Genomic DNA, 25,322 nt, shown 5'->3' with positions numbered 1-25,322 from the left:
TTATTTATGGGACAACTTTGGGGCCAGAGTCTTGAAAGTATTAAAATTCTGAGTACCAAAGAAATTTTTAAACAATTTTTCCAAGATGGCAGGTTGGAGACAGTGTTAGCATGCCTCCCCACTTGGAAAGACAAAATAATGTGTAGAGATTCACACTATGAACGTTTTTCCAAGAAGCAACATAGGGACTGAACAGGAAAACTGAAAGAAACCACAGACCCTTTGAAAGAAGCAGCGGGCTACAGCCTACACTGGGAGCCAGGCAGAAAACTGAGACAGTGAACCTGCTCCACATTGAGCACACTGCTACTACAACCAGCAACTGAGAAAGCCATCATCTAAAGATGGTAACGTCGGTGGTAACCAAGGAACTCACGCACAGAGGCTTCACCCCTGAAGGAACCCAGAAGTTACCAGCAACTATAAACATAAAGTCACATCCTCAAGGAGGAAAAAAGAAATTTTAAAAAACCAGTCAAATCCAAAATAAATTCAAAAATAATTAGAAGAAATAGTCTACCTAAATGAGAAGGAACCAGAAAAATAATTCTGGCAACATGACAAAAAAGGGTTCTATAACACCCCCAAAAGTGTCAGATATTTAAAACTTTATTGTGTTACTTGATGAATGTCAACATACAATACCAACCAATATCAAGCCATTACAAAATATTCCAGATGATTTGTTAATAGTGTCTTTTGTTACATATTTTACATGTATAGTAAAAGGGAATGTTTTCTTCCTTAGAATGTTGTTAGAGATGATGAAGAGATTAGTGAGGAAGAACTGGAAGAAGACAATGATGATATTGAAAACATCCTTGAAGATGAGTTTCCAAAAGATGAGGAAGAGATGAGTGGTGAGGAAGATGAAGAACAGGAAGCTGATGCAATTGAGCGCCTGAGAGGTGAACTAGGAGAAAAATTTGAATCAGATACACATAATTTACAAACAATACAGGTTATTACTTTTCCTTCACTTTTTATAATTCAAAAAGTAACATTTGAGAATCAGACTAAAGCAATTTAGTTCATGCCATTTTTTAAACATTTCAAAAATGCATATTTTAGGGCTGTATTTCCTTTTATCAGTATCATTTAACAATTATGCAATAAGCCCATAATTTAAGAGCAACGTGGAAGCCACAGAGGGTCAGAGTAAGTTTAATCACCAACATGCAGCCACTTGGAAGCTGGAAATTATTTGTGTTCTGGACTGAAGTAGTCAGTCACCAGCAGTGTGTACATGCTGCGACTAAATACTACCAGCCTTCTTCTCACTAAATATATTTGTTTTTATGACTTTTCTTATCAGGATGAACTTGAGAGGTATTTGATACCAATAATTTCCATTAATGGAGCTCGGAAAAATCACATTGTACAATATACATTGAATATGAAACTGAAACCACTGGTGGAAAATCGTGCAAGCATTTTTGAGAAATGTCATCCAATATCAGCAGCCCTTGCCCAGAAAATGCTCAGCTTTACCTACAAGTATATAAGCTCATTCGGCTATTGGGACCCCGTAAAGGTAATTTCAGCAAATGCACCTGAAAGCCGTGTTCCTTCTTTATTTTTTTCAAAGGTATGTCTTTCTTAAAAGGAAAAAGACTGGATAATTTCAAACATTGTAAGTATTGTACAGTAGTCTCATCTAGCTATAAAAATACTTTGGAATTTAAAATGGAATCATTAAACTTTCAACTTTTCTTTTATCACCAACTGTATAACATAGAGCAGACACCCCTACCTCCCCCTGAGTTTCTCCTTATCTCTAGCCTTTACTCCCATCCATGAACTTCACTCTAGCCCAAGAATTACAATGTTGACACTACCATTGATCTGTAGGAACTGTCTTGAGGTAGCTCTCAGGGAGGAGCAATATCACCGTACTGTTTCACACCTACTCTGTCAAGTCCAGGGATGGCTGACGCTTGCCCATCTGATGCTATAAAAAGATATTCAAACGTAGCATTGATCAATTGCCCAGTCTTCATCATCACCAATGCAAAGATGTGGAACCACTCCTCCAACTTCATTCCTACCCACACCTTAGGTTGCCTTTTAGGTGTATTTTTCCCTTTCATGATAGCTCTTAATGTGTATGTGAGTGGGATTTGAACTGTACAAAAATACAGAAGAGAACCCAGTGGGATTTGCCCTACTGGAATACTCCAAAAGATAACCCAAGAACCCAATTGTATTAGTCATCTCTGGCTGCCATAACAAAATGCCACTTGGTAGCTTAAACAACAGAAATTATTTTCTCACAGTTCTAAAGGCTAAAAGTTCAAGATCAAGGTACCAGCAGGGTTGGTTTTTCTGACAAGGCAAGACCTTTCTCCTTAACTTGCAGTTGGCCGCCTTCTAACTGTGTCCTCACGTGGTCTTTTCTGTGTGCCTACCCCGGTGTAAGGATACCAGTCCCACCAGATTCAGGTTCCATCCTTCTGACCTCATTTAACCTTAATTACCTCCTTTATTAAAGGCCCTGTCTTCCAATACTGTCACTTTGGGTGCTAGGGCCTCAAACAGAAATTGAGGAGGTAAGGGAGAAACAATTCAATCCATAACATCACCTTAGGAATGGACCTCTTTGTGAGGATAAATTGGCCTGTGAATAAATGCAAACCTCTTAGGCTCTTTGACAGAAACATTCAGTATACACTAAACACACTATAAAGGAAGTAGAAGGACTATAATTGTCATAAACTGAAGGCCAATTAAGAACTATTACATTGATTACATACGGCTGTAAAATAATGTGTACTTTTCCACAGTTGTTTAATATTAATTGTTGATTATAATTAGTTTTCCTATTCTGTAAGGAAATTTTTTTCTTGTGTTATGAATTGCTTTTTTCAAATGTATTTCAGGGAAGTGCTGTATAAATTCAAACTAACTTTCAAATTCAACTGTGTATATGTTGCAGCTAAGTGAAGGAGAGACAATCAAGCCAGTTGAAAATGCAGAGAATCCAATTTATCCTGTAATCCATCGTCAGTATATTTATTTTTTATCTAGTAAAGAAACAAGAGAAAAATTTATGAAGAACCCAATCAAATATATCCGCCAACCCAAACCTAAGCCTACTGTGCCCATTAGGATTATAATTGTGGGGCCTCCAAAATCTGGGAAAACTACAGGTGAGCGTATGTTTGCCTTTGCTTCCCTCAAGCAGAAAAGAATCTGCTTGTTAACTATCACAGGTCCATTACCCGATGCACATGGCGGGTCAATTCACCAGGACACTGGGCTGCAGCAGAAAAAGGCATTTAATCGTAGGGCGGCTGAGTGAGGAGACAGGAGGAAATCTCCAATCTGTCTCCCTGAGGAATCTGGGGCTAGGGTTTTTAAGAGTTTTGGAGTGGGCTGAATTGAAGTACAAAAATCATTGATTGGTTGAAGAATGCAGGTTGAAGTCATGGGACAGGGAGATGAAGAAACTGAATTCTCCTGCTGATTCAGTTCCTCTGTGGGGGTCTTTAAACCTCCTGTTGGTGTCAGCTATTCTGCTGACATTTAGGTTCTGCTTAAGGAATTCCTTAACAAAAACCTTATTAGTCTAACATCAGAGATCCTATCTATCTTAAACAAAAAGCCTTATGAGTTGAACATCAGAAATCCTGTTTATAGGAATGATGGGGATGCCAGTGGTCAGTAACTACGCTATGTGACTTTCAGTTACAAGTAAGTGGGTCAAAGCTGCAGCCTGATTCAGGCTTATTATAACTATATTTCTGTCCAGAATTCTTGTTAATCCTGTGAGAATGACTTCACCCTGAAAACTAGTGCCACTTTTCAGAAAACCAACTATCAAGATTGACTCAAAACAAGATAGAAAACCTAAATAGACCAATAACCATCGAAGAGAAGGCATTCGAAAATATAACCCAACTCTGAAATGGCCCAGGATCAAATTGTTTTAGACAAAAATTATAGCAAATTTTAAAAGAATTAAAAACTCAAGAGATAATGCCTGTATTTTTATAAGCTCTCCCATAGCAAGGAGAAAGAGTAAGTTTCCCAACTTATTTTTATTTTCTTTTTTATTAAGGAATATGGTTCATACAGCCAAAAAGGCATATAGGATACAAATCCATTTTTTAATTAACATGACCCTAATATCAAAACCTAACCAAGACAATGCAAGAAATTACAAACTAATATTCATAATTATAGTCAAATATCCTAAGTATATAAAGTATATGAAAATATTTTATAAATATAATCTACTATACTAGGCACAGTGGCTCATGCCTGTAATCCCAGCACTTTGGGAGGCCAAGGTGGGAGGATTACTTGAGCCCAGGAGTTCAGGACCAGCCTGGGTAACATAGTGAGACCTTATCTCTTCAAAAAAATTAAAGCATTAGCTGGGCATGGTGGCACATGCCTGTAGTCCCAAATATTTAGGAGACTGAGGTGGGAGGACCACTTGAGCCCAGGAAATTGAGGCTACAGTGAGCCATGATCATGCCACTGTACTCCACCCTAGGCAACAGAGTGAGAGCCTGTCTCAAAACAAGTAATAATAATAAATAATTTTCTTAATCATTGCTGGAAAGGCATTTGATAAACTGTATTCCTGTAATGTTTTGTGTAACTTTGGACTTTAGGGCAAATAGTCCAAAACTTGGTTGGTTGTAGTATTTCAACATGACATGATAGCAAAAAGAACAGTGGGTGGTTACAATCAGAACAGAATGGAAAGGGCAGATATAGGATACATTTCCAAGGAAAACAGTAAGTCTTAAAGATTGACCAAATAGAGAACTCTTTGTTCTCTTTTTTAGAGAGAGAAGGGAGTTTTATGTTCCAGCTCTTCAGATGAAAAGTTTATTTTGGCGTTATAAAGTTCTTAACATGACAAAAGAGTCTGTAATTGTTACAGGAAAGGGGTCCAGAACCAGACCCCACGAGAAAGTTCTTGGATCTCGCGTAAGAAAGAATTAAAGGCGAGTCCATAGAGTACAGCGAAAGCAAGTTTATTAGGAAAGTGAAGGAATGGCTGCTCCATAGACAGAGCAGCCCCAAGGGTTGCTGGTTGCCCATTTTTATGGTTATTTCTTGATGATGTGCTAAACAAGGGGTGGATTATTCATGTCTCCCCATTTTAGACCACATAGGGTAACTTCCTGACGTTGTCATGGCATTTGTAAACTGTCATGGCACTGGTGAGAGTGTGGCAGTGAGGACAACCAGAGGTCACTCTCATTGCCATCTTGGTTTTGGTGGGTTTTAGCCAGCAAAAAACAGATTCATTACTGCAATCTGTTTTATCAGCAAGGTCTTTATGACCTGTATCTTGTGCTGACCTTCTGTCTCATCCTGTGACTTAGAATGCCTTAACTGTCTGAGAATGCAGCCCAGTATGTCTCAGCCTTATTTACCCAGCCCCTACTCAAGATGGAGTTGCTCTGGTTTGCGTGCCTCTGACATAATCATATCCTAAATGTTCACAAAGATAATGATGTTTTCCAAAGACAGCAGAACATTGACATGCAAAATGAGATCCCACATCCAGAGCACAAAGTGAAAATGTAGATTACCTGATATCTCATTTTTTTGTTGAAATGGTGGTTGATTTTTAAACAAGGTGTCAAATTTTAGGAGCTTAATTATTGTTAGAACTTTAAAAAAATATATCTCGTTCCAGCATTTGTGCAAAGCTGAAGTTACGTGCTCTGTGGCTCTCACAGGAACTTCCTTATTGGATGGTCCTGATGGTGGTCCCTGGTCAATCACCATCCTCATGGGATGAGTAGGGTTGTCAGTATCCTCCACCCACTGCTATTTCCACACAGTGCTCAGGCAAGGAATATACACACAACAGAGCACACCCACGTTTACTAGCTACTAGAATCCATTTATCTATCTATTGTCTCACTCAGGAGAAGCTAGTGTGAGTCTTCCTTCAGCCAATGGCAACATCTATGTAACCTTGGACAAATCAGTTCCCCTCATCTATAAAATCAAAATTTCAATATCAATTCCACCCACCTGATGAAATAGTTAAAAATATCAAATAAAGTCATGGAAGAAAAATTCCTCATAGGCTGTAAGTCACTATTGAAATGTCAAGTGTGCCATTATATATTTTAAAAATTATTTCCTAGAGTATTAACTGAGATCTAACTGTATAGGTTATGCAATGCTGATTGCATCATGGAGTCCATAAATGGACAGAAAGGAGAATGATACGATTCAGTGAAACAGGAGTGTTATATTGCTATTTGGGGCATACTACCAGATATTAAGAGTACATATAAGATGACTTGCAAAGCTCTCAAAAATTTTGCTACCTCATGCAGAAGAAAGAAAACCCTTAAAATTGGTTTGTTAAAGAAAAAAAAAAAAAAAAGCAGATTTGGCCCATTAAACCAGATCTATCAGCCACAGACCTGAAGTACTGTTAATGACTGACCTTTGACAGTTATTAGTTCCATAAAATATGGCAATTTTAATTTTTGAAATTTCATTGAGAAATGTGAAAATTAGCTTGCTGTTGATATAATCAGCCAGAGTCTAAAACTAAGGTGAACTGATAAATTCGTGAAATGAAATAAATTTAGAGTTTTGTTTTTCACTATCTGTTGGGTACTACTGTTCTGGTATCTTTGGGTTGGATCTTTTCTGGCTTGAAACCTCTGTGGCTGCAGCAGCTTTACCCAAATTCTTGTCCTGCATCCAGGAAGAATGAGGTAGGCAGACAACTGAACAGTGAAAAAGACAAATGTGAATTGAGTGTTACAGCAGCTCAGAGGAGACCCACAGTGGGTGGCTCCTCTGTGCAGGCAGGTCATCTGTCCAGTGTTCAGTTCTCAGCAGAGAGGAGGCCCTGGAGAGGGTAACTCCTCTCTGCTCCTGGTTGTCCTGATGTCTGCTGCTCTCAGCAGAGAGGAGGCCCTGGAGAGGGTGGCTCCTATCTGCTGGCAGGTCATTCTGCAGCTCTCAGCAGAGAGGGTAGCTCCTCTCTGCAACTGGTTGTTCTCGCTGCAGTTGGTCATCCTGTCCTCTCCAGCTATCAACAGAGAGGGTACTCCACTGTCAACAGAGAGGGTACTTCTCTCTGCAGCTGGTCATCCTGTCATCTCTCTGCCCTCTTCGTCCTCTGGTCATCCTCTCCCTGCTCTGGCTGAGCCCAGGGCTTTTATGGACCTCAGAGGGGAGGAAGTGCCTGCTGATTGGTCCATGGGTGGCCCTGGGTAGGCCCAGAAGAGGCACCTGGGGCCTTACTGGGGACCCACCCCCTTCTGCCTAGGAATCAATCTGCCACCCACTGCTATTTATGGCCCCTGGGCTTGGCCCCAACCCCTGCTCAGAGATGGGAGTAGGGCCAGGAGCAGAGAGAGGCCAGACAGCGGGAGCAGACACCACTGAGCCTGCAGGGGTTGGGGAGGTTCCCAGGCCCCTGAGGATGCAGGCTGCAGAGATGCAGAGATGCCTGGGTCCTGCACCTGGGAGAACCCCCCAAGCTGCACCCAGGGAGCTCCCATCCTGCCAACTCAGAAGGGGCAGGGTTCTGGCTTGTCCATGGCTTCTGCCTGCTCCCTGGAGCAGGAGGCCTAGAGTTGCAGCTGTGGGTCAGGCGGCTGCAGCTGCACCCAAGAGGGCAGATCTTACCTGCTCCTGGCTGCCTCCAAGAGCACAGGGAGGCTCAGACCCACAGCAGCAGTTTAAGTGTCTGTAGCCACGCCCAGGAGGATGGGGCTCCTGCCTGCTCCATAGAGCAGGAGGCCTGGGTCTGCAGCATGGTTTGGGCAGCTGCAGCCAGCGTGATGGCAGCAGCCACTGCCATCACTATGTTTGCTACTTGGGAGACGGGATCATTAGAAGCCCAAACCTGAGCATCATGCAATATACCCATGTAACAAAGCTGCACATGTTCCCCTTGAATCTAAATCACTTAATTTAATTTAAAAGTTTTATGTTTTTCAGTTGCCAAAAAATTTACAAGCGAATATGGGTTAAAGCATTTATCAATAGGAGGAGCTTTGCGTTATGTACTAAACACTCACCCGGAAACAGAGCTGGCACTTATGTTAAATTGGCATCTTCATAAAGGAATGACAGCACCTGATGAACTGGCTATTCAAGCCTTAGAACTTTCTCTGATGGAAAGTGTGTGCGGTACTGCAGGGTAAGTGAATGGGGTGAGAGGATGGGACAGAGGGAATTAAATCTTTCAAGAAACTGCTGGCTCATGATTTAAAACACTTACATAGGGCTTACAGCTCTTATAAAAGGGTGTGATCTACTTCTCTCAAACTCTGGACACCTATATGGTTACATATTTGAATTTTCTGTCAAGCAAAAACTTGGCTTGAAAATTCACATGCCAGATTAGCAGTCAGGCCCCTTCACTCTCTCCAGCAACCCCTGAGTGGTCCAAAAGGCTTCAGACTTAAATGAAGGAGGCTGATGTGACTTCTACACTCCAGGAGTTCTTCTCACTGCCCCATGAAGTGATGGAGAAGTGGCCCTCCCCTGTCCCCCAGGTGCTGGTCCAATGGAGATGGTCTGTGTCTGGTCCAGCATTCTGCACAGGTAGCAGTGCCTCTCCCTTAACACCACATTTGGACAAGAAAGCTATGCACTTGAGCTGTGCTTCCATTTACACTTCTCACCTTTGCTCCTCCAGCATAGCCACGGGCCATACCCAGTAGTAAAAGCCCTCCCCATGAAACCTGAGGCCCTGGTCTTGAGCACAGTTCACTGACCTAGAACCCCCCTAATTTACTCAAGGTTTTCTATTAGGAGCCTCCTTGCCTTTCCTTATCTGTGACCCATAATTAAGTCCTTGAACAGTTCTTGTGAGTTCATTTATTGGGCAGCAGCTTCTGGTTTGTCAGACTTTATCCCCAGAAAAGGCCCCGGGTCTTACCCAAATTGAATTATCTCCTCCCTGGTGTTCAGCTTTGCATAAGAAGGACCTCAGTGAGGCAATCATGGTTGAGTCAAAAAGATTTCATTCCACCTTAATACCAGGACAATGACTGCTCATTCACCCAGAATTTCCCTAATCCTGAGGGCCACTCAAGTGACTCTTCACAGAACAAGTAAGTTGAGCTACTCTTGATTAAAAAAACAACAATGGCACCCTCATACATTCTCTATGAGGCCAGCCTAGCCAACAATCCCCTCTGCTGTAGAATTGTAGGCCAGTGCCTAGAGACTCAGCTGTTATTTTAAAAAAAAAGCTTCAGTTGAATTAAATTTAAAGGAGTTTAATTAAGCAATGAACAATTCACAAATTGGGCAGCCCCCAGAATCACAGCAGATTCATAGAGATTTCAGCGCAGCCACATGGTGGAAGAAGATTTATAGACAAAAAATGGAAATGATGTACCGAAATTGGCAGTGAGATACAGAAACAGCTGGATTGGTTACAGGTTGGTGTTTGCCTTATTTGAACACAGTTTAAACACTTAGCAACCCAGGAGTGGTTGAAGTACGGCCACTAGGATTGCCCAGGACTCAGTTATTGTTATAGGTACATACTCCTAAGTTAGGTTTTCAATCTTGTCTAACTATTAAGTTAGGTCACAGTTCATCCACAATAACTCAAATACAGAAGTGTGGCCATATTTAGTTTGCTTTAACAGCTGGAAAGCACTGAGGCAGGGCATCCTGTGGCTTAGGCCAAACCAAGCTCCCTGATGACCACCTGACGCCAGCATGTCCAGCTTGCTCCCACCTCACAGGGAGTTTCCTGACCTTGGGGGCTAGATACTATAACCAGCCTTTTTTTCCCCTCCTCTGAGTTTGTTAGTGACAATCTCATTATCTCAATTTATTGAACTAGTTTAAATTCTCCTAGCCATTTCTGCTCAGAGGCATGCATCATGGGTCCTGATGGAATGATTCCCACCCAAATATTATAGGGCCACTCTCACCAACTCTCCCCCAGCTGCACTCTCAGGCTTCTCACAGAGCATTTACTGCAAAAAGCAAGCTTAGAGCACACTTTTTTTTTTCCATATTGGCTTAGTCTCTTACTAAAATACTACTTCTTGAGCATCTAATATGTACCAGGTCCTACTCTAGTTGCTTTACATACCTGGTCTCCAATCTTTAAAACAACTCTAAGAGTTAAATATCATTTCCTCTCAGAAAGTTCAAACCAGATTTTAAATCTAAAGTTATCTGTCTGTAAAGCTATACTCTTTCATGTTTAGATTAATAGCACCAATTGAACACAATGTTCAAGGTACTGTGGGAGTTATCTCTCAAATTCTGCCAAAATCTATCTCCAGCATGCTGAGTGTAGAAATTCAGAGCTCTTTCCTACGCCCACCTTCTGAACTGTGTTTGGATGTGTCCTGCCCACCTCATGGCTCTTGGCCTGACTGAGATTAAAGATGCAGAGATGAAGAGGGCAAAGTGTGAAGAAAATAAATTGAGTTACATAAGGAAAAGCATGGGGCTAATCCTAAAGAGACAGACTGGTTCCAGAAGACAGAAAGGAAGTACAAGAGAAAAAGAAATGTGGAATTTTAATTTTCATGTTTTTCCTTGTTAGTGTTGTCATCGATGGATATCCTGTAACTAAACATCAAATGAATCTCTTGGAAGCCAGGTCAATCATTCCCATGGTCATCTTTGAATTGAGTGTGCCTTCCAAGGAGATTTTCAAAAGATTGCTCCTAGAAAAAGAAAATGAACAAAGGTAACGTGCATGATGAAGACAACAAAAAAGGAATAAACTTTAATCATACAGAGGAAAAAGATATGTTTTGAACAGCTTTCTCCATTCCTTCTCTGTTTCTCTATTAGATTGCCTTATCCATTGCACAATAGCACACAAATTATAGCTGTCCATAATGTAAAGTATCGCAAAAATATTGGTGAGATTAGGCAATACTATCAAGAACAGCATCAGAACTGGTATGTGATTGATGGATTTCACAGCAAGTGGTGGGTATGGAATGAAGTCATTAAGAATGTTCAAATGGTGAATAAATATATGCAGACATACCTGGAGAGAATAAAAGCAGGTAAGAAAGCACTTTTTAAGGTAGAATAAAATATTAATTTAAAGTGTAAACATGCCTGACTCATGTTACTGTAATTCATTCCATTTGAACATGAGTCAGGCATGACTTAATCAGTATTTTATATATATAGTTATTATTCAATTATTGTGATGCTATGGTCTGAATATTTGTATCACTCAAAATTCATATGCTGAAACCGAATCCCCAGTGTAATAGTATTAAGAGGTGGGACCTTTAGGAAGTGGTTAGATCATGAGGGCTTGCCCTCATGAATGGGATTAGAGCCCTTACAGAAGAGGCTCGAGGGAGCCAGGTTGCCCCTTCTACCACATGAGAATACAGCGAGAGCACCATCTATGAGGAACAGTGCCTCACCAGATACCAGATTTCCTGGTACCTTGATTCTGGACTTCCCAGTCTCAAAAACTGTGAGCAATAAATCTCCGTTGTTTATTAATTACTCAGTCTGTAGCATTTGGTTATAGCAGCCAAAATAGACTATGATATGTGGGCATGTTTGTCCTAATAAATGACTGCCGCTACCCAAGCTATCATTTATTGAATGCCTCTGTGAATCTAGGACATAAAAATAATGCATGATCTCTCACTAAAAGGGTATGTAGTGTTTGGAATAGTAAGAAGCTATTTTTCAGAATGTGTGGAGTAGTTATATGGGTCCATGATTGCAGAGCAAAATTTGATTTAGGAATCTAGAATTAAAATTATTTTTACTATTTACACCCATTATAGTATGATGTAAATGTTGAGTCCATAAAAAAAGTTTAATGAACTTGCTCATTAAAATGTCTTTTAATCTATATTAGGAATTCACAGAAGCACATGTTTGATTATATATTCTCATTAGTTTCTTGACTGTTCTCTGAAAATACACAAAATACAAGGAAAGTTATCAATATCTAATATCTCTAAAAAGAGTGATGACTACAAAGATGTGATCTGTAGGGGTCTCACAGACATCTGTTTCATGATTTTGTTTAACTTCAGAAACTACAGAGAAGGTATGATGAGGTTTATGGGAGCAACGTGACTAAGAGAATCCTGTACAAAGAAAAATGCAGTGAGGATTCCAATAATAACTGCATCACTGTATCTTCATTTGCTTCATCATGTGGGCATAACCAGTATCTCTGGTTCCTGTTTGTTTACAAATCTGTTTTCACCTACAGATCATAAGGCATGAAGATAAAAGTGCAAGGGAAGGGAGAATTGAGTTTTTAGAAATATCTCAATAAGCTCTGGATGGGCTCGCACTGGAAAACACTCCACAGCAGACTTTGAAGCGAAAGCTGTGCCTCGTTCATCTTTCTGTTACTCTATTTCACCCTCCCTGTCTTAGACTGGGTTCCCTAGAAACAGACTCAAGATGAAAAGTCACATGCAGAAGTTTTACCAGAAAGTACTTTCAGGAGTAGAGTTGCCAGATTTAGCAACTAAAAATACAGGACACCCAGTTTTTTTTTCTTGAAGGAGTCTCACTCTGTCACCGAGGCTGGAGTGCAGTGGTGTGATCTCTGCTCACTGCAACCTCCCCTTCCTGGGTTTGAGCAATTCCCGTGCCTCAGCCTCCTGAGTAGCTAGGACTACAGGTGTGCACCACCACGCCTGGCTAATTTTTTGTATTTTAGTAGAGACAGGGTTTCACCATGTTAACCAGGCTGGTCTCAAACTCCTGACCTTGGGTGATACACCCCCCTCTGCCTCCCAAAGTGCTAGGATTGCAGGTGTGAGCCACCATGCCCAACGGACACCCAGTTAAATTTAAATTTCAGATAAACAATAATTATTTACTATAAGTATATCACAAATAATTGCATAGGGTATACTTATACTAAAAACTATTAATATTCATTGCTCATCTGAAATTCAAACTTAACCAGGCATTCTTTAATTTTATTTTTTGTTTTTTTGAGAGAGGAGCTTGCTCTCTTCCCCAGGCTGGGGTGCAGTGGTACAATCATAGCTCACTGCAGCCTTGATCTCCTAGTCTCGAAGGATCCTCCTGCCTCAGCCTCTCCAGTAGCTAGGACTACAGGTGCATGCCACCATGCCCAGCTAATTTTTTTAATGTTTTTATAGAGTTTGGAGGGGGCATTCTTACTTTGTTTCCCAGGCTGGTATCAAACTCCCGGCTTCAAACAATCCTCCCACCTCAGCCTCCCACAGCACTGAGTTTATAGGCGTGAGCCACAGCACCCAGCAGTGTCCTTTATTTTATCCAGCAACTCTAATCAGGAGATATACCTGTGGACAAGTCAGGATGGTCAAATTCGGTAGAGGGAGAAACTAACCTGCAGTGTGATGGGAGCAGAAGCCCTCAGTAGATCCTAGGGAAACACTGGTTCTGGGAGGGACCTTCAAAATGTCCCCAGAGTAGGGGGAGGGTCCAGGCTTTGTATCCTCTCCACCCTCGCATCAGCCTGTCATTGACCGCAGGCCACCCCGGCGGGGGGAGTATAGAAGGGCAATTTCCAGTCCAGCCATGAGCCATCAGCGCCAGGGTGTCCAGCAGCTGCAGGGTGGGTGTGTCAGCCCTGGAGACGGAACTGAGGATCCACTACATGATTCCAGTGCCTGCCTCTGCCACACATAGTTTCATCTCAGTGAAATCTGTCCTGTTCTCTTCTGCTTCAGCGTCCCCCTGATAATCTAGCTTGTACTTGATTGTTTGAATTTAGTTTTGATTTTTTTTCATGCTCTGTTTCCTTTGTATACTGTTCAAATGATCCTCCCCTATCAGGAGGCCAATATTTACCCTGATCAGTGAGATGGTGCAAGGCTGGGGCTAGAGGATTAAAGAGATTCCTCTTGCCACGTTCCGGAAGAGGGTACATAGATATTGCCAGACGTCATCAAGAATATCCCAATAATTAGAAAAAGAGACATTTGGGTGTCTTTTGAGACTTGAAGTCACATGATTCTAAATTACCCTGTCACTAAACCTGTCAGGATTGGTAAGGTTCAGTACATCTGAGCTAAAGAGCAACCTAGGAATAGATAGTATTATAATAGTATAGCACCATGTAGTATGATATAATAATACTTTGTATTTTAATACTATATACCTTAATAATGCTATGTATTATTGTACTATAGTACTACATGTTATAGTACCACTATAGTATCATAATAGTGTAATATTCTTTGTAGAAAATCAATATTGGGACTTCTTAGCCTTTTCATCTGTATAATAAGCAACAGATAGAATAGTGTATTTGTTATCTATTGTTGTGTAACAAATTAGTCCAAAATTTAGCAACTGCAAATCTCACACACACACACACACACACACACACACACACACAGTTCCTGTGGGTCAGAAATCTGGACAGTTTAGCTGGGTAGTCTCTCACAAAGCTACAGTGAAGGTGTCAGCCAAGACTATGGTATTTTCTGAAGGCTCAACTGGGAAAGGGCCCACTGCCATGCTCACTCATGTGATGTCGGTAAGATTTCGTTCCTTGATTGTTACTGGACTGAGGACCTCAGTTCCTTGCTGGCTGCTGTTGGCCAGAAGCCACCCTCAGTTCCTTGCCACGTGAACCTCTCCAACATGGCAGCTTTCTTTATCAAGTGAACAACCTGAAAGGGCAAGAAAGAGAGTCCATCTTTTGTAATTGTTTTACTTAGGGCTGCTGAAACAAACTGCCACCAACTAGGTGGCTTAAACAACAAAAATGTATTGTCTTACAGTTTTGGTGGCTAGAAGTCCAAAATCAAGGTGTTGACAGGGCCATGCTCTGCCTGAAGGTTCTAGGGGAGGATCTATTCCATGCCTTTCTGTTAATTTCCAGTGTTGCCAGAAATCCTCAGCATTCCTGAGGTTGTGGACGCATCACTCCAGTCTCTGCCTCTGTCATCACATGGCATTCTCCGTGTGTGTGTCTTTGTGTCTTCACACATCACTTTCCTTTCCATATCTGTCTGTTTGTGTGTATTTCTCTGACCCTATTTCCGAATAAAGTCATATTCATAGGTACTGGGGGTACTTCAGCATATCTTTTTGGAAAACATAATTCAGGCCATAATGGTAAACTAATCTTGGAAGTGACAGCCCCTCACTTTTGCCATATTCTGTTTATTAGAAGCAAGTTACTCAGTCCAGCCCACACATGGGGAAGGAGATTACACAAAGGCATGAACACTACAAGGCAGGGATCAAGAATACCACTGGAGTCACATCAGATCAGCCCACCCTGTGGCTTCCAGTGATACACATGACATGATGATACGGTGAAGGAACTCACAGTCAGATTTATGTTCAGATTAATCGGGCAATTGGGAATGTTAAGTGACAATAATTTTATGTGGTAAGGTTCAAAGTCATTAATGCTCTCCTAGAAAGCCCCTCTGTTAACTCTGTGAAACACGCGCAAAGACATTCAGGAGATCCCACCCAGCTGGCTCTCAGCTCTTCAGAGAAGACCAGAACCTAACGATATGGTCAGGATTCATTCATGGCTGGTATCCTTTCTTCTGGGACTCAGAAGTTGAGTTGGGGATTCTAAGTGACCTCTGTTGACTCTGATGAGTCTTAGATGTTACCATTTGGAAAATACTGGCACTTTATCAGTTTATGTCCTGAAGACCTTGTTGGGAATAGTGCTGATACCACACTGATGATTCTTTGCTTTTTTTTTTTTTTTTTTTTTCCCTCCGAGACCGAGTTTTGCCCTTGTTACCCAGACTGGAGTGCAATGGCGCAATCTCGGCTCACGGCGACCTCCACCTCCCAGGTTCAGGCGATTCTCCTGCCTCAGCCTCCCGAATAGTTGGGATTACAGGCATGCACCACCACGCCCAGCTAACTTTTGTATTTTTAGTAAAGATGGGGTTTCTCCATGTTGGTCAGGCTGGTCTCCTGACCTCTTGATCCACCCACCTCGGCCTCCCAAAGTGCTGGGATTACAGGCGTGAGCCACCACACCTGGCCAGATTCTTTGCTTTCAAGAGATGAATGAAGGATGAGAGTCAATAAGCAATGGTTTTAAATGCCTGCCTTATTGAAGGAGGGCTGTGATGCTTAAAGAAATGCCAGTTAATAAAGATCCCTTCATTTTGTGTATGTTACTTTCCCCCTCCCTGACTCCCTGTTTAAAAGCAGAATTGTGGAGAGATTGCATAATGGAAACCTCTTTGGGCATGGTTTCCCAACCATCTCCTTTTCAGGATTACATGTGACCTTTTGAAGAAGTGAAAATGGTAGTTGGTATCAGGGGACATCATCTCCTGGACCCCCACACCCTCTTCCCCAGTACAGGCAGGCAGATCAGTGAGGCAATCATGTGACATGACACCTCTGGCCTGCGATTCCAAAATCCAAAAACCTCTAAAAATATCAAGGTTAGTTATAAATCATTTGAGGGCAAAACTTCACATGAGCTGACATATGGTTATTTGCAATCTTTTTACGAAACCCAGTAAGTGGGGAAGGGTCATCCTATTTGGTTGGAGAAATTTCATCTTATCGATTACAGGGTGCTTCTCCAGACTCTGTGAGGGTGTGATGCATTTCTTTTCTTTCATTTTGTTTGTTTGTTTGTTTGAGACAGTCTCACTCTGTTGCCCAGGCTGGAGTGCAGTGGCTTACTGCAGCCTCCACCTCCCAAGCTTAAGTGATCCTCCCACTTCAGCCTCTCAAGTAGCTAGGACTACAGGCATGTGCCACCACACTGGTCTAATTTTTGTATTTTTTGTAGAGACAGGGTCTCACCGTGTTGCCCAAGCTGGTCTTGAACTCCTGGGCTCAAGCGATCTACCCACCTCAGCCTCCCAAAGTGCTGCAATTACAAGCATGAGCCACTGCACCTGGCTGAGTGCAATGTATTTCTAAAATCTAAAATATTCTGAATTACCCAACATATCTGGCCCCAAGGGTCTTAGATAAGGGATTATAGTTCTGTAATAGTACATTTCAGATGAGATCATTTCTATCCTAACAAACAAAAAAGCAAACTATGATTTATGCTTCATAATTTTAGGGTTAATTTAGGACCTTCCTAGGCATAATCTTTAAAAAAGGTAAAACTTTTCCTTGGTAAAAGGACAACTAACAAAATATACTGGCTATAATAAGTCCACTCATTATAACTAAAATGTATTTAAAAAGTAATTTTGTTTTCTATAACATCTCATATTGCTTTGAAGTCCCCATTCCAGTGAAGTATTAGAGAGAAAACTCTCTTTTTTTATGTGTATACTTACATTTTTGTTCTGGGTAAGCATAGAGAGAAAACTCTTAATCTTGTTCATTACAGGAACTTGGGCACTTTCTTTTTAAAATCTACCCTTTAGAATAAAGCCAATCACTTTTGGATAAATGTTTGTTTTCCTCCTCTTGGGTGGGATCTGGGCACAGGGAGAACTTTGTGTGAGTAACATCATGTCAACAAAGTATTTGCACTTCCTGAAATCTGGCCCATAGGTTTTTTTAAATGTAGCAGGTTTATAAATGTGCGGGTATACACATGTATAAATTGTGTGTGTGTGTGTGTGTGTATCATATATATAGTCTATAATAGCTAAGAACTAAAACAGCCAAAACATTCATCAATAGATAAATGGTTAAGTAAACTACTTGTGTGTTTATACAGTGGAATACTATGCATCGATTAAAAAGAATTAGGTGAATTGGCCAGGCACAGTGGCTCACACCTGTAATCCCAACACTTTGGGAGGCCGAGGTGAGTGGATCACCTGAGGCCAGGAATTTGAGACCAACCTGGCCAGCATGGCGAAACCCCGTCTCTACTAAAAGTACAAAAAAATTAGCCAGCCGTGATAGGTACACACCTGTAATCTTTGCTACTTGGGAGGCTGAGGCACAAGAATCACTTGAACCTGGGAGGCAGAGGTTGCAGTGAACTGAGATTGTGCCACGCCACTGCACTCCAGCCTGGGTGACAGAGTGAGACTCCATCTCAAAAAAAAAAAAAAAAAATTAGGTAAATTGTATAAGCTTATATGAAAAGAGGTCAAAGACCATAACTGACTGATAAAAGCAAGTTGCAGAATAATGTTTATAGTATAGTTGCACAAGCATACTATATGCAAAAAATATATATGTGAATATGTAGAAAAAAGACTGAAAAAAGATACAAATCCAACAGTGATGATTACCTCTCAGGTTAAGTATTGGATTGAAACGATGGAGATATGAATAGTAACTTTTACTTTTTACTCTATTGTTTGGAATTTTATAATGTGTATGTACAGTGCTGTGTAATTAAAATTATTTTAATTTCAAAAATCATTGTGTTTTCTATGAAAAATATATACATAATAATAGTTAATATGTTAATAATAGGAAAAGCTGCCTGCATTGACAAGTTATGTATCACACCTCAAGAGCTGCTTTCTCGCCTGGGAGAATTTGGACAGTTCTGCCCTGTCAGCCTGGCAGAATCCCAGGAATTATTTGATTGCTCTGCAACTGACTCCTTGGAATTTGCAGCAGAGTTCAGGGGGCACTACTATAAAATGAGTTCTCAGGAAAAACTGAATGTAAGTTTGTTCCTAACTCCAAATGTTTACTAAGGAAAGAAAATATCTTATCTTGGAATTCATCAATAGGAAGGGATAGGCCCCCAGAAACCTGGTACCAGGAGCCCCATTACTGGAACCTGTGACTCTGGGACCAGTGAAGCCACTCAGTGGTGAGTTCCAAAACTGCATCCCAGGACATAATTTGAAACATTGCAGGAGTCCAGTGTTGGCCTGGGCCAGCCTAATGGCGAGGGAGAGCCAACTGTGAGCCCCATCAATGGAAGAGATGCTGAACATCAAGGGCTCAGCCCACAGGGGATCCAGGGGATTCAGGGCCCAGGGTTGCCGAAGGGAATCAGAGTCAGTAGAAATGAAGCAAGAGCTGACATATGTCTCCTGCACTTTAAATTTTTTTCTATCACTAGAACTCTTTATATACCTTATATTTCTGCTTAATGGAACAGAATATAGATTTCGTCTCATAATGTCCACAATTTGATGATTTTAAGAGATTAGTAGTTGAAAACAAAAAAAATAAAATCAGATGCCTCTGAACGTTTTATTTCCTTGGAGAATTAGAATTGTTGTTCCCTTTAGTATGAGATATTTATTTATTCCTGCTTACTTAAATGGTAATCATAAGATTTTTAAAACTGGAAGTGACATTAAAGGCCATGTGTCTGGTCCACCCACTACATTTTACAGAGCAATACCTGAAGCTGGAGAAGTTAACTCACCTGCCAAATGCACCCAACCGGTTAATTACACATCGGGACAGAAAGATGGGGCTGGCAGGGGCCTGCTCTCTCCAGTGCCTGTCGTGTAGTAGGAGCGCAACAAGTGTTTTTTGTAGGAATGAATGAATGATTGACTGAGATGAGGATAAATCTTGGATGTGATCACTTGGGAGTATTCCTGTAAGGAGCTTCCGGTCAGAGGAGAGGTTATTACAGTTTGAGGAGCGGCAGAATGCTGCTACTGAAAATGGGGAGGGTGCAGGAGAGCCTCGGTGGCCTTCTGATTGGCATAGCATTTCTGGTTTAAATCGTCTTGCTACTGGAATTCTTTTTTAATAGAAATTCTTGGAGAACCCAGAATTGTACGTGCCTCCCTTAGCACCTCATCCACTCCCACCTGCTGACATGATCCCCAAAAGGCTGACGCTGTCAGAGCTGAAGAGTCGATTCCCTAAGTGTGCAGAGCTCCAGGGCTACTGTCCAGTGACCTATCAGGATGGAAACCAAAGGCAAGTCCTGGCCTCCATGGAAGAATAGAATGATACTGCTATGCCAAAGAAGCGGTTCACGTAACAATCTTAACGTTTTGGTCATAAGGTCGCTATTGTTTAACTGGAAAAATATTCTATTTCTTCCTTGAGCTACATAGGTAGAAAAATAAAATACTTTTGATATTTTATTTACACAAGACTGCATATTAATTATACAATAGAGGTTTTGTTTTGTTTTTTGGTCTTCCAGATATGAAGCTCTAGTACCTGGTAGCATTAACTATGCTTTAGAATATCGTAATCGTATATATATTTGTGAGAATAAAGAAAAACTCCAGAAATTTTTGAGGTGAGACCATTAAATCACAAATATTTACTGAAAACCTGTGTTGCATGCAACATGCTGGGAACTGGGGAAAGGAGTGTGAGAGAGTGTGTGTGTGTGTGTGTGTGTGTGTGTGAACAAGCACTGGTCCCTGCCATCCCGAAGCTGTCCAGGGTAAGATGGACTTTGAGTGCCTGATAACAACAGAATGTGATGGACTTTAGGGTGGGGAAATGCCTGGACTTCTGAGAAAGTGTAGCCCAAAGGTCTAGCTGAATTGTGTGTGGGTGTAAGGTCAGGATAAGGAGTGGGAATTGGCTAGATGACGGGAAAGAGGGACATGTTCCAAACAGAGGGACCGACAACAAACCTGGCCTAGGGTACTCCTGAACTGCAAGAACTTCAGCACAGCTGGATGCGACGTGGAGAAGGGGCTAAGCGAAGGCGAGGCTGGAGGTGGAGGGCAGGGCCAGAGTGTGGAAGGTCAAGTAAGACCACCATCAAGTGTTTGTGGTTTCATGGACTCATACTGTGTAAAGTTTGTGTCCTCATAGTGATCCTGAGGGCAACCCGAGCACAATGACTGATTTTAAGTGAGGTCAGTGTTAGAATCAAATTTACCCTGGAGTCAGACCACTACTAAAGTGTAGACCATGAGTGATGAGGCTGCCAGAGTGATCTTGTCTGAGATACGATGGCATGTTTGAGCTTATCCATAGTTATGTGGGGAAGGCAGCAGGCTTGGGACCACGCCCTGAGAAACACCAACGCATGAATGTCAGAAGAGCTTACAACGGAAACTGAGAAAGAAGAACCATAGAGACATGAAAGGAGACCCAGGATGAGGAGGGTTGAGGGAGGCAGAGGGGAGGGATGGCATAGCAACAGGTTTAAATGCTTCTCAGAGGTCAAGCAAGAAAAGGGCTGAAAAGCGTTTGAGATTTAGGGTGTGACAGGTCATTCATTGGTAATCTTGCCAAGAATGGTTTTGTCAAGTGACACGAGAGGACATGACTACAGAGCTCCAAGGAGCAGAGCTGAGGAAACTTGAGCTCTTGCCTGTAGTGCAGAGGCTACAAACAAACACAGATGCCTACAGCAGCCAGGAGGCGAGGGACCTGAGGCAAGCAGGCTAGGTGTGAAGACGCAGGAGTCAGGGGGCCTGCTGCAAACTGGACTGCACATGGCCGGCTGAAGGGACCAGCAGCTGCCCATCTACTGCTGGAAGAAGCTGGAAACCATTATTGCTGTTTAAATTGTTCACATTCCTAAACATCCATATTTGATTCAAATTTTAAAATAAAATACATGTGGATCAAATCCCATCTATAGATAAAATTTATGTGGTAGCTTGCAATCTCTAGTGAAGCCACTGTTTGAAGAAGTTTAATTATAAAAAGAGAAGAGATGTTCGTTTCTGGAAGGCATATAGGATTTAAGGAGTAAAGGTGGTTTTTCTTTTTTTTTTTAATGGGGAATTATGAAGATGTTTAAATGCATATGCACTGGAAGGACCCAATAAAGAAGGAAGTAGCAGAGATGCCAGAGCAGGGAGCAAGCGGGTGCTGTAGTAAGATGCCTGGAGGGACGGAGCGGTGGGACCAAGGGGCCTAGTCTCAGATGGGAGGCACCTCCACCACGGGAAGAGAACATGTAGGTGGCTCTGTTGTGATGGGCTGAGGAAGTCTCATCCCGATGGCTTCTCTGAGTACAGCATGGCATCTGCCTGGGGGTGAGGGGGCATTTGGGAGAGTCAGAAGTTTGAGGAAAATAAAGTTTTATATAATTGCTGTGAAAAATGAGAAAACGGAGACTAGGTGAGTAGGGCTGGGTACCCAGTTGAATGAGTGGCTGTGCACTTCCAGGAGCCCCAGCCTTCCCAGTGCAGAAAAACAAGTAGTGAACTTTATCTTCTAATAATCTCTTGTCTATTCCTATCTATACACACTGCGTATAACTGTGAGCATCCATCTGATGAACTTTGTGTTCTTAGGTCGCCACTGAAATACTGGGAACAGAAGCTTCCACACAAGCTTCCCCCGTTAAGGGAACCGATACTTCTTACTAGTCTTCCTTTGCCTGGATATCTGGAACAGGTTCTTTTACTTAATTTTCTGTTATATATGTTAGAAGAATACAATGATTTCTTCTTTTTAATACTAATTTTCATTTTGGGAACAATAAAATTCAAGGCAGAGTTTTCTGATTTTAAGCTGCAAATTCACTCAGCCTATTTTGTTTGTGTGTAGTGGTTAAATAAAATGTGTGAAAATCCCCTGCTTCCATTGCTAATTCCAAAATATCTGCACCAAAGTGAACAGAAAGTAGAGCATCACAAAATTGTTTCCATTTGAATTAGATATGTAGTTTGGTTCTTACATTTGAATTTCAGTGTCTGTGAAACTTTTCATAATTTGAAATGTGCAGATTCAGTCCATGAGAGGGTCATTCACTCACTACTTGAAAGAGTGGAGTTATAGTGACACAACCAAACCAAAAAGCCCATATTTTGCCCCACATCCAGATAAAGTCAGTTTTATTTACTATTATTTATTTATTCTATTTAAGTTATATTTTATGTATCCAAGTATAACTTTTTAAGGATAGCAAAACTTAGCAGCAGCCAACAACTATCTTTAGTATTTTATTTATTTTTACTATTTTTAAAGCTTTTTAAAAAAAAAATTCTACAAAATAAATGCTTAGGGCACAATATCAAACCTTTGTCAGCAATTCTTAACCACTCTGACTTTTTCAACTTGCCTATAAGGTTAGCCCTCAGTCTGGTTTAACATCAAAATGCCAGATGAGACCCACCCAGAGGGGAGTATTCTCATGAAGGTCAAATTTTATCAGGAGGGCCTCTTACCTTCTTCTGGGCTCTGGAATCTTGCCAGCACTGACTGTTGTGGTCTCTGGAATTCCTTGTCAGGTGGCCAAGGGTCCTCAGAGTGGGAGGCAGTCTGGCCATTTCTGAGAATGGAAGCAGATACGGGCCAAGATAACGCAAAGCCTAGGGTCCCCTTCTTTCGTCTCTTAACTTTTTGTTATAAAAAATATCAAACATATAAAAATAGAGAGACTTGTGTAATGAAGCCCATATACTCCTATCCATCACCCAGCTGACACTGAGTCAGTTTGTAATTTTCATTTTTCTTAATCAAATGTATTTTGTATTTCTTTCCTGTTGGCTAACTGGTCATTTAACCATATTTACAAGCCCCATCCCTACTCCAGGGGACTATTTGAGGCAAAGAAATATTTGCCTCTTTATCTGTTGGCACTAAGAAAAGAAACCAAACTCAAGTATACACAAAATTTGAATTGTTCCCTCCCTGCAGGGTATAGCAACTTCTCTAATTAAAGCAATGAATGCAGCGGGATGCTTAAAGCCCAAGTTCCCCTTCTTAAGTATAAGGAGATCTGCACTGCTATATATAGCACTTCATCTCAAAGGTATGTCTTTTTTAATGATTTACTACTCAGAACGAATTTAACATTAATGGTAGTATAAGTGATGAATAGGATTGTTAAACTGAGTTGCCTGCTTGGTGAGAGAGAAAGAGAGAGAGAGAGAGAGAGAGAGAGAGTCAGTAGCAAATACAATACAGGCCAAATATTTTAAATAAAATATCAAAGTTAAAATTCTAGTTTCAAAGTAGGGACTATGAGTAATACAGTCAGCTGTCAATAATCCATGCCATAAAGAAGGGTGAATAGAGGCAATTATGACCTAAAACAAATAATCTCCAGATTTTATTTGGGATTTGGATATCTTCTCAACCATAACTATGTAACTAACTCAATCACACATCCAGGTCTCTTTCTCTTTCATTTAATGACTCACTAACTAGCAGAAATTATTCACAATTCTGTGAAATTTTCTACAGCATTTAATCCCAAAGGTTCTGAATATACAAGAAAAAAGTATAAGAAGAAGATGGAGCAGTTTATGGAGAGTTGTGAACTCATAACATACCTGGGTGCCAAGATGACCAGAAAATACAAGGAACCTCAGTTCAGAGCCATTGACTTTGATCATAAGTTAAAGACCTTTCTCTCTCTCAGAAATATAGACCCAATTAATGGGTAGTTTACTTAGGTGATAGCAGCCTGAATCTCAAGAGTTATCTGAAAGGGATAGAGGGAAACTGAGAGAAGTAGATTGAAAATCTGGACCTCTTGGAAGTACTTTTGCCTCCTGAGCAACGTACCATGGCTGCCAGACTTCAGATGAACTCAAAGGTCTGCCAGCCAGGAAGGAGCACTCTTATGGAAGCATAAGTTTTAATACAATTTTAAAATGTATTGCTCCTTGCCTGAACTTTGATGCTTTAACAAAATAAGCATTCTATTTATAATTGCATATAGAAAATTTAAGTAACTTATTTAATAAATGTATTATTTTCCTTTTTAACATTTTCAGTAGAAAAGTCAGTCTCTGTTAAAATTACTCATTAAATGCTAGAAAGCTTTAAGAAACACAATTAACATTCTTATAAATGAAACCAAAATATGGGTTATACATTTTACGTAAGAAATTGTTTGTGAACTTTGTGAACATAAGATGCTATCATTTTCCCAATAAAATAAATGGATTTTGCAACAACTGACTGGCTGCCTCTTTTCTTTTTCTTAAGTATTCATTGAAGTAAGCTTCATACCTTATTTTATAATTAGAAATTACCTGGAATTTTAAGAAGGATGAAATCTAGAGTCATTATCTGACTCAGTATATGCTAGAGGAAAACTTACTAAATTGAATTTAATGAGATTTTAAAAATAAGAACAATTTTCAGCAGCAATATAAAAAGATCTGGAATATGAAACAGCAAGATTGACTCATAAGAAATAAAGCATATGACCATTAACTGTGTAACCCTGGGTAAACTTCTCTGAGCCTTCATAATCTCTACAATAGATGGTTTAGTTCTTTGATTCCTATAAATTCAATAATGTTAATTAAAAACTAGAAGACTTTTTATATATGTTTTGCATTACATATTTCATAATAAAATGATTTTTAAACAAAAACTGGAAGCCTATTTTCAAAGTTAGGATAAACCTCAAAAGCCTTTACTTTTTCAGGAGACTGGGAGTTGCCAATAGCTACCAAGTTTTGCTGGCAACTTAAGCCCCATTTTTGTTCCCTGCTTATTTCTTTATTATTTTTTTTTTTTTTGAGACAGAGTCTCGCTCTGTCGCCCAGGCTGGAGTGCAGTGGCCGGATCTCCGCTCACTGCAAGCTCCGCCTCCCGGGTTT

At 40.8% G+C, this 25,322-nt stretch overlaps 1 protein-coding gene across 1 annotated transcript in view; it reads left to right on the top strand.

The window, feature by feature from the left end:
* AK9 (adenylate kinase 9) overlaps positions 1-24,668 on the top strand; it is a 183,559-nt gene extending 158,891 nt beyond the window's left edge. Inside the window, exons 30-41 of the mRNA XM_011975968.1 lie at positions 749-961; positions 1,316-1,534; positions 2,936-3,149; positions 7,945-8,146; positions 10,529-10,675; positions 10,783-11,003; positions 18,328-18,524; positions 19,583-19,752; positions 19,985-20,083; positions 22,053-22,155; positions 23,401-23,515; positions 23,950-24,668. Coding sequence (XP_011831358.1) covers positions 749-961; positions 1,316-1,534; positions 2,936-3,149; positions 7,945-8,146; positions 10,529-10,675; positions 10,783-11,003; positions 18,328-18,524; positions 19,583-19,752; positions 19,985-20,083; positions 22,053-22,155; positions 23,401-23,515; positions 23,950-24,152 — 2,103 coding nt within the window. The 3' untranslated portion in view covers positions 24,153-24,668. The remainder of the gene's footprint in view (positions 1-748; positions 962-1,315; positions 1,535-2,935; positions 3,150-7,944; positions 8,147-10,528; positions 10,676-10,782; positions 11,004-18,327; positions 18,525-19,582; positions 19,753-19,984; positions 20,084-22,052; positions 22,156-23,400; positions 23,516-23,949) is intronic.
* Positions 24,669-25,322: the final 654 nt, after the last annotated feature.

Source organism: Mandrillus leucophaeus, unplaced genomic scaffold, assembly GCF_000951045.1.
Source record: "Mandrillus leucophaeus isolate KB7577 unplaced genomic scaffold, Mleu.le_1.0 Scaffold160, whole genome shotgun sequence".
Taxonomy (NCBI): Eukaryota; Metazoa; Chordata; class Mammalia; order Primates; family Cercopithecidae; genus Mandrillus; species Mandrillus leucophaeus.
Note: the sequence above shows the minus strand (reverse complement) of the source record. Positions and strands in the feature narration are given on the sequence as shown.